Source organism: Salvelinus namaycush, chromosome 2 (assembly GCF_016432855.1).
Source record: "Salvelinus namaycush isolate Seneca chromosome 2, SaNama_1.0, whole genome shotgun sequence".
In the NCBI taxonomy this organism is placed as follows: Eukaryota; Metazoa; Chordata; class Actinopteri; order Salmoniformes; family Salmonidae; genus Salvelinus; species Salvelinus namaycush.
The window spans coordinates 20164426-20184947 of record NC_052308.1 but is presented as its reverse complement, the minus strand read 5'-3'; the positions used below and the strand labels follow the sequence as shown (position 1 = coordinate 20184947).

The 20522-nt window shown below is 43.4% G+C and overlaps 1 protein-coding gene across 2 annotated transcripts in view; it reads left to right on the top strand.

Annotated features, from left to right (window-relative positions):
- The window catches only part of LOC120059966 (membrane-associated guanylate kinase, WW and PDZ domain-containing protein 1-like), a 167822-nt gene that overhangs the window by 62805 nt on the left and 84495 nt on the right, over window positions 1-20522 (top strand). For both annotated transcript variants that reach the window (XM_039009053.1, XM_039009047.1), the window contains exon 2: window positions 10133-10249. In XM_039009053.1, coding sequence (XP_038864981.1) covers window positions 10133-10249 — 117 coding nt within the window. The remainder of the gene's footprint in view (window positions 1-10132; window positions 10250-20522) is intronic.

The window sequence follows — 20522 nt, the reverse complement described above, 5'->3', positions numbered from 1 at the left end:
AGCTTATTACCTAAAATTGATCAATTGAAAGTGTGAGTTCACAATTTGATTAACTGGTTTTAAGCATTAAACTTTCAAATAGCTCTTTGTTGACTGTTGCTGGGTGTTATTGTCCATCATCAGCACCGGCCTGTACCCTAAATGCCCTATACTCTCCCCTTAGCCCTTTACACTAAGTCTGAATTTGTCCTGCTAGGTGACTTAAACTGGGACATGCTTAAACCACCTGAACAAGTCATAAAGCAATGGGACTCCCACAGTCTTTCTCAGATTATTACCAATCCCACAAGGTATGACTCCAAACACCCAGAAAAGGCTACTCTCTTTTGATGTTATCCTCACAAATAATCCTGATATCAGTTTGGTGTTTTTTGTATTGACCTTAGTGATCACAGTTTTACAGCCTGTGTTTGTAATGGCTGCTCAGTGAAACAACCTGTCCTGATTTGTCATAGACGCTTGTTAAACATTTTTAATTAGCAAGCCTTCTTTCATGGCCTGGCCTCTGTAAATTGGTATAGAATCGAAGACGCTTGGACCTTTTTTATATTTTCAGTGGTATTGTTAACCTTTAACGAGTCACCAACCCGGATCCGGGATCACCCCCCACTCCCCCCCCCACTGAGTAGCATAGCTAGCATAGCGTCACAAGTAAATTGTAGCATCTAAATATCATTAAATCACAAGTCCAAGACACCAGATGAAAGATACAGATCTTGTGAATAAAGCCACCATTTCAGATTTTTAAAATGTTTTACAGGGAAGACACAATATGTAAATCTATTAGCTAACCACGTTAGCATAAGACACAATTTTTTTACTCCAACAGTTTTTTCCTGCGTCAGTAGCTATCACTAATTCGACTAAATAAAAATATATATAGCCACTAACCAAGAAACAACTTCATAAGATGACAGTCTGATAACATATTTATGGTATAGCATAGTTTTTTTTTGAAAAATGTGCATTTTTCAGGTATAAATCACAGTTCTACATTGCAGCTGCAATCTGAAATAGTGCTGACGCAGCCAGAACAATTACAGAGACCAACGTCATATAACTAATTACTTATCTTAAAACATTTCAGAAAAATACACAGCGTACAGATATTGAAAGCCCAACATCTGGTGAATCCAAACAATATTTCAGATTTATTAAATGTTTTATAGCGAAAACAAAATGTAGCGCTAAATTAGCATAGCCACGCCAGCCAGAACCAGCTGGGCGCCCGCGACCAGTTCACATGCACGACAGATATATGAAATAACATCGTAAATTGGGTCTTACTATTGCTGATCTTTCATCAGAATGTTGATCAATGTGTCCTTAGTCCTGATGAGTCGTTCAATCCATTCATAATGGCAACTTTCCCTCTTCATTTAGCATATGTACTGGTCGACTGGCCAAAGTAAAAAAAAAGTCACAGAACGGAACACGGCAAAACTCCCGAAAAAATTCAAATAATCTGATTAAACTATATTGAAAAAACATACATTAAGATGATATGGTCACATGTATCAAACAAACTTCGAGACGGAGATAGTTTTCATCCGTAACGGCAGCAAAACAGTAGACAATCGCACCTCCAAATAGCGCGAGTCAGAGAACCGGAAGTTGTCGGTCACGCCAAAGAAATAGGTCTTATTTCACGTCAGTACAAGGTAAACAAAAAATTTCTCCTCTGACGTCCTCTTGACACCCAGAGGAAGACGAATGAAGTGTGTTTCGGGTCATAGGTGGCGTGACCATATATAGGCAGAGCGTTGAAGCGAGCATACACATCTTGCATTCTTCTTCTTGGTCAGGGAAAGTGCTGTCAAATGACTTCTGTTTAACTCAGAGACAAAATTGAAACGGTTTTAGAAACTATAGATTGTTTTCTATCCAATGGTATTAATTATATGCATATGTAAGAGCAATAATTGAATAAGAGGCAGTTTAATCTGTAGAGGAAATTATGCTAATGCGAAAACAGCACCCCCTATAGTGGCAAGAAGTGTTAACAAACATGCCCCCATTTAAGAAAATGAGAATGAAAAACAGGTTCAGACTCTGGTTTGACCGTTCAGCCCCTGGTTTGACCGCAGAGTTACTCCACCTCAATAATTCCATTTGGCGAACGGCTCGGCACACGCATACTCAGGCTGACTGGCTCTCGTTCAGGCAAATGAGAAATAAGTGCACTCAGGCTATCCGGAAGGCCAAAGTTAGTTACTTTAAGGAGCAGTTCTCTCTCTGTGGGTCTAACCCCAAGAAGTTCTGGAAAATGGTTAAAGACACAGAGAATAAACCCTCCTCCTCACAGCTGCCCATGTCCCTTAATGTTGATGATGTGGTTGTTACTGACAAGAAGCACATGGCTGAGCTCTTTAATCACCACTTCATTAAGTCAGGTTTCCTATTTGACTCAGCCATGCCTCCTCGCCCAGCCAACATTTCCTCATCTCCCACCCCTTTTAATGCGACTAGCCCTGATGGTCCTCCCTCTTTTCCCCCTACATGTGGTTTGGTAAGGGCATGTGGTTTGGTAAGAAGGATGCCCCTCTCCCCACCGGTGTGATTACTACTTCTGAGGGATTTGAGCTTGAGGTAGACACCTCATAAAAGTACTTGGGAGTATGGTTAGTCGGTACACTGTCCTTCTCTCAGCACATATCAAAGCTGCAGGCTAAGGTTAAATCTAGACTTGGTTTCCCCTATCGTAATTGCTCCTCTTTCACCCCAGCTGCCAAACTAACCCTGATTCAGAAGACCATCCTACCCATGCTAGATTACGGAGACATAATTTATCGATCGGCAGGTAAGGGTGCTCTCGAGCGGCTAGATGTTCTTTACCATTTGGCAATCATATTTGCCACCAATGGTCCTTATAGGACACATCACTGCACTCCTCTGTAAACTGGTCATCTCTGTATACCTGTCGCAAGACCCACTGGTTGATGCTTATTTATTAAACCTTCTTAGGCCTCACTCCCCCCTATCTGAGATACCTACTGCAGCCCTCATCCTCCACATACAACATCCTTTCTGCCAGCCACAGTCTTTTAAAGGTCCCCAAAGCACACACATCCCTGGGTCACTCCTCTTTTCAGTTAGCTGCGGCTTGCGACTGAAACAAGCTGCAAAAAACATTCAAACTGGACAGTTATATCTCCATCTCTTCATTCAAAGACTCAAACATTGAATCTCTTACTGACAGTTGTGGCTACTTTGTGCAATGTATTGTCTCTACCTTCTTGCTCTTTGTGCTGTTGTCTGTGCCCAATAATGTACCATGTTTTGTGCCGCTACAATGTGCTGCTGCCATGTTGTTGTCATGTTGTGTTGCTACCATGCTGTGTTGTCACGTGTTGCTGCCATGCTATGTTGTTGTCTTAGGTCTCTCTTGATGTAGTGTTTTGTTGTCTCTCTTGTCGTGATGTGTGTATTGTCCAATGTATAACTTTTGTTTTTATCCCAGCCCCCGTCCCCGCAGGAGGCTTTTTGCCTTTTGGTAGGCCCGTCATTGTAAATAAGAATTTGTTCTTAATGGACTTGCCTAGTTAATTAAAGGTTAAATAAAAAATTCAAACATATATATAATCAAGCTGTTTGTTTCTGGGAATAAGTGTAACAAAATCTATGACTGCAGCATTTTACTAATCTGTCCGTTCTTTAATTTTTCACATTGCAGCTCAACTAGTAAAGTCAGCTGAGGAGTGAGTGTTTGGGGGTATTATTTTTGCAATGTGTGAATACAGATGAAGTCCACTGCCAACAGAGGGCCTTGGCTGTGGCGGTGCCATGTCTTTTTGTGCCTGGCTGAAGAGCTTTACTCTGGGTGCAGTCACAGAGTGGAGAGTTGGCTGGCTGATCCTATAGGCTCTGTCTCTACTGCCAGCCTTTATAGTGTTTATAGTGTCCTGGCCAGCCTTTATAGTGTTGTTGCCACTCACCAATGGTATTAGCTTTGTAGAAAAGGACTGTTTCTCTGTCTCACTCCTTCCCTCTATGGATAGTGTAGTTGTGTGTCCATACTAAAAGCCTGCCTGCTGACCGGGGGGGTGGGGGCTTACTGAAATCTCTGCCAGGTGGACTCTGTTTGGAGGAAATGTATTCACTAATTATCTGTTTGAGGAGGGATTTGAGGGAACCAATGGTTGCCTCTCACCATTTTCCCCACGTCTACCCCCAGCTCTCTGCAGGCCAGATTGAAACCATCAGAACCACAGTATGTGCTTTACGAAAAGCCTAGTCAGATATTTAAGATGGGTCATATCATGTGGTTTGTGATTCAGATCATGTGACTGGGGTTTTGTCATTGTCAGAATAGCAGCAGTCACAAAGAAGTAGAGGGGAACAGTGATTACATGGCTCTTACTGTCTCAGTCAGTGACTGTGTGTACAGTCAGACTGTAGCTCCTATCCATTCAGTACCAGTTAATGGGATTATTTCTCTCCAGTGTGATTTGTTGGGACTGGCAGCCTGGGACTTTATGGAGTTAAGGAGAGGATAGGGGTGGCCTGCTGACCTGAAGCTGTGTTTTGTAATGAATACGGTTTATTGATGATGAGTGTCTCCTAGATACAGATATCTGGGCCAGGGTTGTTAGGGTGTGTAGTATTAAGGTGTGGAACGTGGAAGCTAGTCTAGCTAGCCCATTAGGCCAACTGGCATGCTAGCTAGATAGCTAGCTAGTAGCAAAGTGAGTGACCCTGTTGTGGAATCCTCAGTACAGTAGCAGCAGCTTGGTGTCAGACAGAGGCTAACAGCAGGTTGGCCTGGTCTTACCTAGCAGGCCATGGCAGCTGTCCAATCCCTTTGTTGTCATGCTACTGCACAGACTGTTCTGTCCTCCTATACTGTAGTGATGCCAATGGACTGTTCCTCCCAGCTGAGATACATATTCTGAAAAATGCTGGCTGCCCTTGTCTTCTAGTAGTAGGCTAATTATTTAGCCTAGTGGTTAGAGCGTTGGACTAGTATCCGAAAGGTTGCAAGATCGAATCCCCGAGCTGACAAGGTACAAATCTGCCGTTCTGCCCCTGAACAAGGAAGTTAACCCACTGTTCCTAGGCCGTCATTGAAAATAAGAATTTGTTCTTAACTGACTTGCCTAGTTAAATAAAGGTAAAATATATATATATATATTTTTTAATTAGTCAAATCAAATTGTATTTGTAAGTCACATTAACTAAAGGTGTGGACAATTAACGAAAGGTGTGGACAATCGGGCCCTTCCGTTCCAGGGATATGAGGTAATTGAGGGAGATACATGTATGTACATATAGGTAGGGATAAAGTGACTAGGCAACGGATAGATAATAAACAGTAACAACAGCATATGTGATGAATAAAAAGTGTTAGTACAAAAAGGGTCAATGCAGATAGTCCAGGTAGCTATTTGTTAACTATTTAACTAATTAACTATTTAGCAGTCTTATGGCTTGGGGGTAGAAGCTGTTCAGACTTGGTTCACCGGTACGCTTACGTAGCAGAGAGAACTGTCTATGACTTGGGTGGCTGGAGTAAAAAAAAAAAAAATGTGTGCTTCCTCTGACACCGCCTGGTATATAGGTCCTGGATGGCAGGGAGCTCGGACCATGATTATTCCTTAGTGATACCGAGGAACTTGAAGCTCTCAAACTGCTCCACTACAGCCCCGTCAATGTGGATGGGGCTGTGCTCGGCCCTCCATTTCCTGTAATCCACGATCAGCTCCTTTGTCTTGCTGACGTTGAGGGTTAGGTTGCTGTCCTGTCACCACACTGCCAGGTCTCTGATCTCCCTGATGGCCGTCTCATCGTCGTCGGTGATCAGGCCTACCACAGTGGCATCGTCTGCAAACTTAATGATGGTATTGGAGTTGTGTGCAATCATGGGTGAACAGGGAGTAGAGGAGGGGACAAAGCACACACCCATGAGGGGCCCCTATGATGATGGTCATTGTGTCAGATGTGTTGTTACCTATCCTCACCACCTGGGGGTGGCTCGACCGGAATTCCAGGATCCAGTTGCAGAGGGAGTTGTTTAATTCCAGGGTCCTTAGCTTAGTGATGAGATTGGAGGGCGCTATGGTGTTAAATGCTGAGCATTTTCACGTAGGTGCTCCAGGTGGGAAAGGGCAGTGTGGAGTGCAATAGAGATTGCGTCATCTGTGGATCTGTTGGGGCGGTATGTGAATTGGAGTGGGTCCAGGGTGTCTGTTATGATGTCTTTGATGTGAGCCATGCCTTTCAAAGTATTTAATGGCTACAGATGTGAGTGCTATGGGGCGGTAGTCATTTAGACAGGTTACCTTGGCATTCTTGGGCACAGGGACTATGATGGTCTGCTTGAAACATGTTGGTATTACAGACTGGGTCAGGGAGAGGCTGAAAATGTCAGTGAAGACACTTGCCAGCTGGTCAGCGCATGTACGCGTCCTGCTAATCCATCTGAATGTTAACCTGTTTAAAGGTTTTACTCACATCGTTTATGGAGAGTGTAATCACACAGTTGTTTGGAACACCTTGTTCTTTCATGCATGATTCAGTGTTGCTAGCCTCGCAGCGAGCATGGAAGGTATTTAGCTCATCCGGTAGGCTCACGTCACTGGACGGCTCACGGCTGGGTTTCCCTTTGTAATCTGTGATAGTTTGCAAGCCCTGCCACATTCGACGAGCCTCCGAACCGGTGTAGTAGGATTCAATCTTAGTACTGTATTAACGCTATGCCTGTTTGATGGTTTGATGGTTCGTTGGAGGGCGTAGTGGGATTTTTTATAAGCGTCCCGATTAGTGTCCCACTCCTTGATAGCGGAAGCTCTAGCCTTTAGCTCATTGCGGATGTTGTCTTTAATTCATGTATTCTGGTTGGGATATGTACTTACGTACGGTCACTGTGGGGATGATGTTGTCGATGCACTTATTAATGAAGCCGGTGACTGATGTGGTAAATTCCTCAATGCCATCGGATGAATCCTGGAACATATTCTAGTCTGTGGTAGCAAAACAGTCCTGAAACTTAGTGTCTGCTTCATCGGCACATTTCCGTATTGAGCGCATCGCTAGTACTTCCTGTTTTGAGTTTTTGCTTGTAGGCAGGAAACAGGAAGGTGGTTATGGTCAGATTTGCCAGGGAGAGCTTTGTATGTGTGGAATAAAAGCGATCTAGATTTGTTTTGCCTTTACTTGCACAGGTTGACATGTTGGTAGAAAGGAGATAAAACTGATTTCAGTTCAAGTAGTTCAAATGATTAGCTCAAGGAGATGGTGCTACTTCTCATCTCACACTGGGCTATCTGTGGTCAATGACTCATTAAGTCAGCTGACCAAGCACTTTCTAGAGGTGTGTGTGTGTGTTCCGTGTACACAGTATATTGAGTGTGTATCTGTTTGTGTGTTCGCTGTTTGATATCATCTCCAGTCAGCACTTAGTGATTGCACACCACAGTGCACTGAGTGCTGCAGTAAGATGAATGGATGACCCTTCTGTGGGCTTTTGGCATGTTTTTAAGTGATTTCCTTTCCTTGTACAGTAGGTAACAATTAGCAAATCAAACTTCAGTCTAAAGGGTCTGTGTCATCACAAGCATTCAGTCCTGTCTTGTTTATATACCCTGATCCTTAGTCCCGTTACATTATGTACATGTAGGCATGGGTATCTACCTCAACTACCACTTATCCCTGCACATTGATGTGGTATTGGTACTCCTTGTATATAGCTTATTTCTTGTGTGTTTTATTTATCATGTGGTTTTTTTTCTTATTATTTTTTAACTCTGTATTGTTGGGAAACTGCTTGTGAGCAAGCTGTTTACTGTAATGTCTACACCTGTTGTATTTTGCGCATGTGACATAAATTTGATTGGATTTTTATTGGATTTTTGGAAGAATGTATTTTGATTTTTGGATCTTTTCCATCAAATTAGACTGTCGGTCCCCTCCTACGAGAGGACAGGAGATGCAGAATTCAATGAGTTGTTATGTAATGGCTACTGGATGTTACTGGAGGCAGTGATTCACCAGACAGATCACCCTTTTTATCCCTCTGTTACAAGTCTTGTCATACTGCAGCACTACTGGATTACTGAATATTCCATCTTTAATCTGCCCACTGTTTCACAGTAACTCCCCTTCTGCCTTGTCCACCTTTACCCCTCGAGCCTCCGCTCCTCTCCTCCCTAGCCCCGGTATGTCTCCTGCTGGTTAGATCTTGGAGGGCTGATGGTGGTGATTTGCCTCCATGGTGGGGGTCTGCCATGGAGGTCAGACTGCTGCTGGGACTGTCCAGTGTGTGTGTGACTCTCCATTGGTCTGAATAATGGCTGGCAAACTGTTTAGGGATCAACGTTTGAACCCCAGGAAGAGTAGCTGCTTTAGCAGTTGCTAATTGGGATCCTAATAAAATACTAAATACTAAGACACAACGATATGCCTGGATGGGAGAGGGGAAGGACCAAAGCCAGAATGTACTCCTATAGAAAGCTTATGACACACACACACACACACACACACACACACACACACACACACACACACACACACACACACACACACACACACACACACACACACACACACACACACACACACACACACACACACACACACACACACACACACACACACACACACAGCTGTAGGAGGTTTTCAAAGGGGGAGAATGTTATCATTCATGCAGAGACAAATCTCAAAGCAATTCCAGTGGATGACCTCAAATGCCAGAGGATGGAGAGGAACAGAATGAGTTTGAGGGATGGCCATTAACTTTCCACTGTGGAGGAGGCACTGTTGACAGGTCTCTGTCTGGTCTGGCACAGTGGGAGTGGAGATGCAGTGAGGAAGAGCCTCACATGACTGGATGACTGAGAGCATTGCACTACACATAGAACTGTGTACTCGTATGCCTGCTCTAGCAAGGCTAGCTGCCTCAATCATCTTATTAGAGGCCTCTGGCTTTATTTACCAGCAGAGTAGTCCTACACAGTGGTGCACACACACACTGTTTCCATGACAACACAATCTGATGCTTTTAATTCACCAGCAGACTGTTTGCCCGAGTTGGCCAAAAGCTGGCTCAGAAATTGTGGTTGGAATGTATCTGTCAATCACACAGAGGGGTGTTACATCATACAGATTACAGAAGCACAGAAATATAATAATTTATGTTAATTTTTGGTTATTGAGCTCAATGGATCATTATTGCACCACCCTATACATTAATTCACTCTAGAAAACTTGGTCCATTGCAGAAGGTACTGGCATGTAAATGGTGATAAAATCATAGCATATACTGTATGTTAGTATGTGTGTAATAAACTTAGTTCTGAGAGAGTAGTCTGGCTCTGTAAATGTTGTGTGAAAATGACCCTGCATGTGAGAATGTGCTGACTGGCGTTGATGTACCGTGGGCTCTCCCAGTCAGTGTGATGTGTCAACAGGAAAGCGTTTGGCTCCTCTCTCTCTGCCACGAGCACTGTGTTAGCGGCTACCAGTTAGCCTTTCCCACTGTGTGTCTGAGAGACAGATGGCATAGCTGTGGGAGGGGGCTGAGCCACCAGGCAGCACTGGCACTACAGGACTGACTGTCTACAGTCTGGGAGAGAGAGAGCTAGCCAGGTACCCCTCCGAGTGACAAGGGAAGGTTTGCAGAGAAGGGAGGGAGGGAGAACTGAGTCTCTCAGTTATATTATGCCTATTCATGTCCGGCTGGTGTGTTTCTATCAATGACTGTATATATGAATAGACAAAGCCATAGATCACGTGACACCATTCAGTCCTATGTAAAGACTTAATAGCGCATTGAAGCCAAATGAAGTAGGTTAAGATGGCGTTTCATGGAGACATAACTTGCGTAGTTTGAGCTTCTCCACAAAAATGTACCACGAAGATTGCAGTTTTTCCATTCACTAAAATGAGGGTTCCTGTTTTCTGCTAACAACGTCTGCAGTACCGCGGTCGGCCTTGACCCTCCGTGGCTTCAATGAGAGGGGCAGTCGTTCTCCCCTGCTTTCTATGGATGTAATGAAATGGACTGTGAGAGTGGTGTGCACACGAAATGCAAGGCAGCCATGTTTGGATTTGCTGTTATATACAGTCGGGGTTTCCATGTTGTGATGTGTTGTGATGTAGTTAACACATGTCTTCCTGTTTGTCTGGCTGCCTACAGGAACCAAGCTAAATAAGGACCTGAAGCACTATCTGAGCCAGCGCTTCCAGAAGTCCTCGCAGGACCACGAACTGCAGCAGACCATTCGAGACAACCTCTACCGCCATGCAGTGCCTTGTGAGTAGCACACAACCTTTTAAGTTCTGTTTTCTACTCCTGTTCATCGTCATCTTCTTCCTCCTAATCTTTGTGTTATTGGTTTAATGTCTTATGTTTACTGTGCTGGTTTGGTTTGTAGCTTTGCAAGGACTCTGTACTGTTTAGTGAAGCTTCACGCTGGACATAGGTGGTTATGGCTACTCATTCTCATGTTCCTCTATGTCTCTGTGTCATCTGAATGGTCAAATGGGTTGTCAGGTTCTAAGGGAGCTTCTTGCCCCTCAGAGATACAGATACTCAGAATACTATATGAGTCGTGAGCACTGGATAACACACAGACGGGAGGAGATGGCTTCCTCCTCCCACTGATGATTGGAACCAGATGACCATGAAGCCCATGCTCTCAGTCCTCTTTATCCATTCAATCAGACATATATTTACTTTTCCCAGTACTATTTGATTAGAGTGAGAAGGTCCAGCGCCTTCCATGGTTGATAGGCCTGGGGGCTTTCGCTCGATCAATAGACACAGTGATTAAACACACTACATCTTGATCAGAACCTCACGCCCATCTTCACTCCTATTTCTTCTCCGGATGTACAGTATATTACATGATGTCCAAGGATTTGGACCTGTTTTCTGTGGATATTCCCTCCTCTCCTCTCTGTGACGAGAGAGATAGATGGATGCCCTCGCCTGTTCTCCCCATTCCCATTTGGATCCTAAATCCAGCTGTGTGGACCAATCCCTGTGCAGCAGCTTCGGTTATCATCCTTCTGATGTTGGAGATGGAATTCCCTGGTGTTAATGTGCTAGCCATGACACACACACACACACACACACACACAGACAGACGGACGGACGGACGGACGGACGGACGGACGGACGGACGGACGGACGGACGGACGATCAACTGGTGAGACCAGGAGACTGTGCAGTCATACACATAACATAGGGGAATAGAATGGGTTATTTTTAGGATATAGATGTGTAGTAGTCAGCAACTGCCATTTGGCATTTATGGATGGGATGGCATTCCTTGTTTATTTGTATTACCAAACATACAGTATTTTATTTATTGGCTAGGTTACTTTAGTCCCCTCACCCAACCCACAATGCAATGTGTCTACTACATTATTAAGGCCTTGAGTAGTATGGCATTTCAACACTGTTAATTCTATTCCTCTCCTTCAATGCCTTGTTATCCAAGCATATTTTCTAATGCCCCAGATATATCCTTTAATGTGTGCATTGAGAGGCCTGATTGGCCTATAGCCTACTCCAGACAGGGCTTTTTCCTAATGATTCTCATCATTGGATTTTCAATTAGTTTAGTCATGACCCTCTCACGCAAATTGCTGTCTGTATTCCAGGGGCTTTTTCCTCAGGACTTTATTGGAATTACCCAGTGTGCCATATGTCAGCCAGACAGGCCTGGATTGTGCTAGTCTAGTCATAATGGACGTTTTAATTACCAAAGGCCTAGCTCTTCTCTCCTGACTCCGACTCCCATTGACATCCTGATAAATGGTATTATGGTTAACCAAGGAAGGAAACATACCACCAAAGGTGTACCATTGTACAATATGATATGCAGTAATAACAATACATGTATTAATTGGATTCATTTCTTACAAATAGATGCAGTTTACATGTAGAGAGAGGAGGTGAAAGGGCACCAGGACTGGTTATGTTTTCGGCCGTGGTTTGGTTTCTCCCCTTGCCCTTCCAGGCCCTTGTGACTGGAGGTCAGTGTGTGGTGGTATAGATGTGTCTTTGGGTCAGCTAGGGCGTGTGTGTGGAGGCTGTGATTTAATGGACAGAAAGCAACTGGAGGTGACAGATGGAGGAGTGTGCTATACTCCTGACTGGGGAAATCTTCCTCAAGCCTCCCCTCTCTGGTGCTCAAACCATGCAGCTCAAACTCCCCTTCTCTTATACACACACACACCTCCGAGACTATGCTTGATTCCACTCTTTCATCATTCATATAATCAGAGTGTGTCTGTGATGTTATTGTCGCCTGTCCTCAGTGCCAAGTAGACAGGAATTGACCCGGCCAACCGGCTCTCCCTGCCTGCCCTTCTCCAGATTCTATAGACTATTGTTGTGCTGGATGGGGAATATCAGCTACAGCATAGACGAGCAGCGTAATGACTCTGGCTCCTTCTGCCTTTCCTCCTGTCACACTGTTGACTTCTCACACTAGCCTCACCACAGCCCCTCCATCTCCAACTACCACAGTCCACTACTATCTCTCTTTCCTCACTCTCCCTTTTTCTCTCTCTTCTGTCTCCCTCTGCTACCCTCTTTTCCCTCTCCAATCTTCCGGCGTTGGTCGATTTCCCTGCGGTCACCTCACCCGCTCTGCATTCCTGCTCTGCATTCCCAATCTTATTTTCGCTGCTGTAACTGCTGCTCCCTCTTCTCCGCCGTTGTTTTCCTCTCGTCGCTGTGATGGTCTCGGCAGCAGCAGAGCTCTCCTCTCTGTGTTTGTGCCTCAGCCTGCCTGCCTGCCCTGCATAGAGAGATCAGCAGGGTCCTTGCTGCAGTCTATGGGCTACCGCTCTACCTCTCTCTTCCTCTCTCCTTCACTCTGCATCAAGGCAAGTGGGCTTTGATTTGTCTGCTGTTGCTGCTATTCTTTTTTGTGTGTGTGATGTAATGCCATGCTGGCGCATGGTGGATGGCTTGTGTATAGGCTAAAGTGATGGGGTGGGGGTCGGGGTTGGAGAGGGGATTGGACAGAAGCGAAGAGGGACGATGGAGATCGGCAGACATGCAAGCGGGCTCAGCTACATCTAGCACACAGGCACAGATGGGGGACCACTAGTAGCCCTTTTTCTCTGCCTAATTTTATCCTGCATGGTTTGTATGTGGCGCAGTAGGACTTTGTCTTGTGCTTTTCACAGGTAGAACACTGTCCTCTGTGTCAGCTTGCATAAGTGCTTGTCTGTCTGTGCATATGTGTACAATAATTTCACTACACTTGCAATAACATCTGCTAACCATGTGTATGTGACCAATAAAATTTGATTTGATGTTTCTGTTTGTGCCCGAAAGCTATTGGATGATGGTAGAGTAGATGTGTGGTGAGTGAGTGTATCTGCAGATTCTCCTAGCATCAGCTCTAGATGCCACCTGAACAATGGAGCACAGAGCAGAGTATTCTCTCTGCATTGCAGATTACAGAAAGGGAGCTTCACAGTGTAAACCATTAGATAGGTATATAGGCAGGGAGATGTTATTGGTGTCCTCTAGTTTCATCTTTACCCTGTTCTTTCCCTTGTATGGTTGTTTCCTTCAGGCTGGAGGATGGTGCGGTCTATAGCATGTCGTACTGTTCACTGTGTCTAAGCATTAGCTGGGGGTTAGCAAGGAAACACTCAGTGCTGTGTAGCCTACATCTCACAGACAGACTGACATAGTCAAGCATCAGTTGGGCTGAGGGAAAACAACCAGGTTTGTGGTGTGTAGCTGCATCTTTGTCTAGGCTATGCTGATGGTGTGTATATGTGTGTGCATGTCTACATGTACATGGTTTTGGGTAGTTGGTATTTGTATATCTGATCCACCAGTCTGACTGACACCTGTCAGGGCTGCAAGGCGTGTGTGTGATGTTAATACATTTTTATGGTGGTTTGTATCTGTATGTACCTTTTCATACTGATATCTACTCATGTTTCTGCATTTTACCACTGTCAAAACAGAGCTTAAACAATTCATTACAGAACATGTTTGTTTCATTCAACCAGTAGTCATCATCTTACCCCACCACATAGAAGACAAGATGAGAGCACATGTATAGTCAAAGGACACTCAAATGTATACCAGTTTTTCTAGTTCTATGCTTAGGTATGTCCTCCTCACACCTTGTGACACACACCTTAATAATTGCGCTGGGTGGGAATAGCAGCCGTTTTAAGGGCTCCTGACCAATTGTGCTATTTTGTGTCCGCTGATCTGAAGTTTTTTTGTACATAATATTTCCGCCATCATCTCCTACAGTGCCTTGCAAAAGTATTCACCCCCCCCCCCCTTGGCGTTTATCATATTTTGTTGCATTACAACCTGTAATGTAAATAGATTTTTATTTGGATTCCATGTAGTGGACAAACACAAAATAGTCCAAATTGGTGAAGTGAAATGAAAAAAATAACTTGTTTCAAAAAAATTCATAATGGAAAAGTGGTGCGTGCTTATGTATTCACTCCCTTTGCTATGAAGCCCCTAGATAAGATCTGGTGCAACCAATTACCTACAGAAGTCACATAATTCGTTAAATAAAGTCCACCTGTGTGCAATCTAAGTGTCACATGATCTGTCACATGATCTCAGTGTATATATACACCTGTTCTGAAAGGCCCCATGGTCTGCAACACCACTAAGCAAGGGGCACCACCAAGCAAGCAGCACTATGAAGACCAAGTAGCTCTCCAAACAGGTCAGGGACAAAGTTGTGGAGAAGTACAGATCAGTGCTGGGTTATAAAAAAATATCAGAAACTTTGAACATCCCACGGAGCACCATTATATCCATCATAAAAAAATTGAAAGAATATGGCACCACAACAAACCTGTCAAGAGAGGGCCGCCCACCAAAACTCACGGATCAGGCAAGGAGGGCATTAATCAGAAGCGCAACAAAGAGACCAAAGATAACCCTGAAGGAGCTGCACAGCTCCACAGTGGAGATTGAAGTATCTGTCCATGGGACCACTTTAACCCATACACAGAGCTGGGCTTTACGGAAGAGTGGCCAGAAAAAAGCCCTTAAAGAAGAAAATAAGCAAGCACGTTTGGTGTTTGCCAAAAGGCATGTGGGAGACTCCCAAAACATATGGAAGAAGGTACTCTGGTCAGATGAGACTAAAATGTAGCTTTTTGGCCATCAAGGAAAACGCTATGTCTGGCGCAAACCCAACACCTCTCATCACCCACAGTGATGGCAGCATCATGCTGTGGGGATGTTTTTCATCGGCAGGGACTGGGAAACTGGTCAGAATTGAAGGAATGATGGATGGCGCTAAATACAGGGAAATTCTTGAGTGAAACCTATTTCAGTTTTCAAGAGATTTGAGACTGGGATGGAGGTTCACCTTCCAGCAGGACAATAACCCTAAGCCTACTGCTAAAGCAACACTCGAGTGGTTTAAGGGGAAACATTTAAATGTCTTGGAATGACCTAGTCAAAGCCCAGACCTCAATCTAATTGAGAATATGTGGTATGACTTAAAGACTGCTGTACACCAGAGGAACCCATCCAACTTGAAGGAGAACGAGCAGTTTTGCCTTGAAGAATGGGCAAAAATCCCAGTGGCTAGATGTGCCAAGTTTATAGAGACATACCCCAAGAGAATTGCAGCTGTAATTGCTGCAAAAGGTGGCTCTACAAAGTATTGACTTTGGGGGGGTGAATAGTTATGCACGCTCAAGTTTTCAGTTTTTTTGTCTTATTTCTTGTTTGTTTCACAATAAAAATATTTTGCATCGTCAAAGTGGTAGGCATGTTGTGTAATCCAATGATACAACCCCCCCAAAAATCTATTTTAATTCCAGGTTGTAAGGCAACAAAATAGGAAAAATGCCAATGGGGGTGAATACTTTCGCAAGCCACTGTATGACTGAAAAGAGCTTCTGGACATCAGAACAGCAATCACTAACGTCGATTTGGATGAGGATTGGTACTTCATTGAGTCGGAGGTGAAAGACATTCTGTTCATCCCGGACCAGGCCCAAATCCCCGACACTCGAAGAAGGAAGAGGCGTCGTTATAGAGCCCGGCAGGACTACGTCTGCAAGTGGATAAACTACCTCTACTTCCGTTCCTTTGGCAAACATGCAGTCACTGAAGACTAAACTTGATGAGCTAAGTTTGAGACTATCCTATCAACGTGATCCAAAGAACTGTAATATCCTATGCTTCTCCGAATCATGACATGGAAAATCATAAATCAAACAGTTTTTTCTATACATTGGCAGGACAGAATGGCAGCATCGGGCAAACTCTTAACAACGCTGCTGCACAAGCTCTAATATTAAGAACGTCTCAAGGTTCTGCTCGCCTGAGTTAGAATACCTCATGATAAGCTGTAGACCATACTATTTACCACTAGAGTTGTTAGCAATATTTTTTGTAGTTGTCTACTTACCACCACAAACCAATGTTGGCACTAAGACTGCACTCAATGATCTATATAGGACCATGAGCAAACAAGAAAATGCTCACCCAGAGGCGGCACTCCTAGTGGCCGGTGATTTTAATGCAGGAAAACTCAAATCCATCTTCCCTCATTACTACCAGCATGTCAACTGTGCGACTAGAGGTGAAAGAACTAGAACACCCTTACTCCACACACAGATGCATACAAAGTTCTCCCTCGCGTTCCATTCAGCAAATCTTACCATAACTCTGTCCTCCTGATTCCTGCTTACAAGCAAAAACTCAAACCGGAAGTACTATGACCTCCCGGGTGGCGCAGTGGTCTAGGGCACTGCATCGCAGTGCTAGCTGCGCCACCAGAGTCTCTGGGTTCGCGCCCAGGCTGGGCTGGGTTCGCGCCCAGGCTCTGTCGCAGCCGGCCGCAACCGGGAGGTCCGTGGGGCGACGCACAATTGGCATAGCGTCGTCCGGGTTAGGGAGGGTTTGGCCGGTAGGGATATCCTTGTCTCAGTATGTAAAATGTAATAAAATGTATGCACTCTACTGTAAGTCGCTCTGGATAAGAGCGTCTGCTAAATGACTAAAATGTAATGTAAAATGTACTAATGCCATGCTCAATACGGAAGAGGTCCGATGAAGCGGATGCTAAACTACAGGACTGTTTTGCTAGCACAGACTGGAATATGTTCCTTGATTCATCCGATGGCATTGAGGAGTATACCACATCAGTCACCAGCTTCATTAATTTCTCTAGGGTAGGGGGCAGCATTCGGAATTTTGGATGAAAAGCATGCCCAAATTAAACTGTCTGCTTCTCGGGCCCGGAAGATATGATATGCATATAACTGGTAGATTTGGACAGTACACTCTAAAGTTTCCAAAACTGTTAAAATAGTGTCTGTGAGTATAACAGAACTGATTTGGCAGGCGAAAACCTGAGAAAAATCCATTCGGGAAGTAGTTTTTTTGGGGGTTTTGTAGTTTTCTATTCAATCCCATTACAGTATCCATTGACTCAGGACTCAAACTGCAGTTCCTATGCCTTCCACTAGATGTCAACAGTCTTTAGAAATTGTTTCAGGCTTGTATTCTGAAAAATTAGGAAATAAGAGCAGTCTGAATGAGTGGACCCTAAAGTGTCACAGAGCTTTTTCATGCGAGCGACCGAGAGAGTGCCTTTCTTGTTTACCTTTCATATTGACGACGTTATTGTCCGGTTGAAATATTATCGATTATTTAGGACAAAAACAACCTGATGATTGAATCTAAACATCGTTTGACATGTTTCTATGAACTTTACCGATACAATTTGGATTTTTTTGTCTTCTTTCGACCAAAAGAAGATTAGACCCAAGAAAGGATACATTGCCCAAGAATCTGATGGAAAATCACCTCAAAGTAAGAAATATTTAATATGATAAATCGTTGTTCTGTCGAAATATTTTAAACGCATATTGCGCCATTTTGTTTTGTATCCCTTCGCTTGGCGAACCCTGTATTGCACAGTAAGGATAATTTTAGAAATGTAAATCAGCGATTGCATTAAGAACTAATTTGTCTTTCGATTCCTGTCAACCCTGTATTTTTTAGTCAAGTATATGATTAGCTTTCGATTAAACTAGATCACTCTGAAAGATGACGTCCGACATTTTGAGGCGTGATTTGCTACTATTTTCATTGTATAACCACGGTTTTTTATGGCTAAATATGCACATTTTCGAACAAACAATATATGTATGTTGTAATATGATGTTACAGGAGTGTCAACGGAAGAATTCTGAGAAGGTTAGTGAAAAAATTAATATATTTTGGCGATGATTACGTTATCGCTCTCTTTGGCTTGAATCGATGCTCTGGTAATGTTTGCACATGTGGTATGCTAACTTATCGATTTATTGTGTTTTCGCTGTAAAACGCTTAGAAAATCTGAAATATTGTCTGAAATCACAAGATCTGTGTCTTTCCATTGCTATGCTTTGTCTATTTTTATGAAATGTTTTATGATGAGTAAATTGGTCATACACGTTGCTCTCTGTAGTAATTCTAGTCGCTTTGGTGAGATTTGTGATGGTGGCTGCAATGGCAAACTATGATTTATACCTGAAATATGCACATTTTTCTAACAAAACCTATCCTATACCATAAATATGTTATCAGACTGTCATCTGATGAGGTTTTTTCTTGGTTAGTGGCTATCAATATCTTAGTTTAGCCGAATTGGTGATAGCTACTGGTGTTGAGAAAAAATGGTGGACAAAGAAAAAGGGTGTCTTTTGCTAACATGGTTAGCTAATAGATTTACATATTTTGTCTTCCCTGTAAAACATTTTAAAAATCTGAAATGGTGACTTTATTCACAAGATCTGTATCTTTCATTTGGTGTCTTGGACTTGTGATTTAATGATATTTAGATGCTACTATTTAAATGTGACGCTATGCTAGTGATGCTAATCAGTGTGGGGGGGGTGGGGGGTGATCCCGGATCCGGGTTTCTGAGGCAGTAAAAGTTAAAATATATAGATTCGGTATATAGATTCATTATTTTGACCTCTCCACCATATAATTGGAAGAGGTAATCTCTTAACATACCTTTCTAGCTAATAGACTAACTCCAAACACATTTTCACTAATAGCAGCTGTTAGGCTGGTTAAACAAAGGCTAGCCATGTGTTGGCAAAAATGAATGTCAAGGAAGCTTACCAGCAGCCATCTCCACTTGCTGTGACTGGTACTCGCGGGTGCTTTTTCAAAGCCTATGTGAGATACAGTGAGTGTAATTAACTCCACAAATTGTATTCCGTTGTTGCTATCGATATTCATAAAAACATTGAAATAAAAATCCCTTTTTCCCACTTTATATATAAAAAAAGCACTTTATTAAAAAATATATATATAAACTGGTTTGAGGGATGGGGTGCCTTTGGATGGATGGATCTTGGGCGGGGGGTGAACACAGGGCTTTTAATGTCTTTTGAAATGTCATTACGCTCACATCATCATTAGTTTAAGTCAACGAAAGGCATTGTCAAGAGGGATTCAATGAAGGGAGAAGTCTCTGGGGTACATACCCAAACCCCTCCACACTCACCTTCAGCAAACACACACTAACAGGTTGTGTGTGAGGATGTGAATTCATCCTGCTAGTGATTATTTTCCTATGTAGCTTCTGTGTTGAGTGCCTGGAAGCATATTTTCAGTGTTCTCAGACCTCTTGTTCTTTTGATGATAAAAGAGATGGACTAACCTAAACTGCTGGCTGATCTAAAGTAAGAGAGCTTCTCCCTGGGTCTCATTTTGAAGCACCGATTCAGCGGAGGTAACATGATTCATGTCTGTCCCCCGAAATAGCAGCTTTCTTGTCTCTCTGTGCAACCTAGGGGATATCTCACACTCCCATAGACACTTCTGCCCTATTTGTTGAGGAGTTTGCTTTGTCAGGCGGGTTTGTTGTCTGAACTCCTGTAAGCCTAAAGTGATCCCTCTGCTGTGAAAGTGGCTGATGAGAATGGTGAGACTGAGGACATCGAGATTTGAATATTGTCTTGTTACAATGTTTATAAAATCAAAATGATAGCCATTTATTTGTATTGTAATATAGTCAAGGATGTAGCCATTTCATAAATGAAGTGGCTTTTCTGTAGGCAAACATCTCCCTTATTCCTGGTTATTCAGGGTTTTTTTCTTGATCAAAATGGAGCTTCAATGCCATACAACTCTCCTTCCGTGGCCTCCAACTGCTCTTAAATGCAAGTAAAACTAAGTGCATGCTATTCAACCGATCACTGCCCGCACCTGCCTGCCCGTCCAGCATCACTACTCTGGACGGTTCTGACTTAGAATGTGTGGACAACTACCAATACCTAGGTGTCTGGTTAGACTGTAAACTCTCCTTCCAGACTCACATTAAGCATCTCCAATCCAAAATTAAATCTAGAATCGGCTTCCTATTTCGCAACAAAGCATCCTTCACTCATGCTGCCAAACGTACTCTCGTAAAACTGACCATCATACCGATCCTCGACTTTGGCGATGTCATTTACAAAATAGCCTGCAACACTCTACTCAACAAATTGGATGCAGTCTATCACAGTGCCATCCGTTTTGTTACCAAAGCCCCATATACTACCCA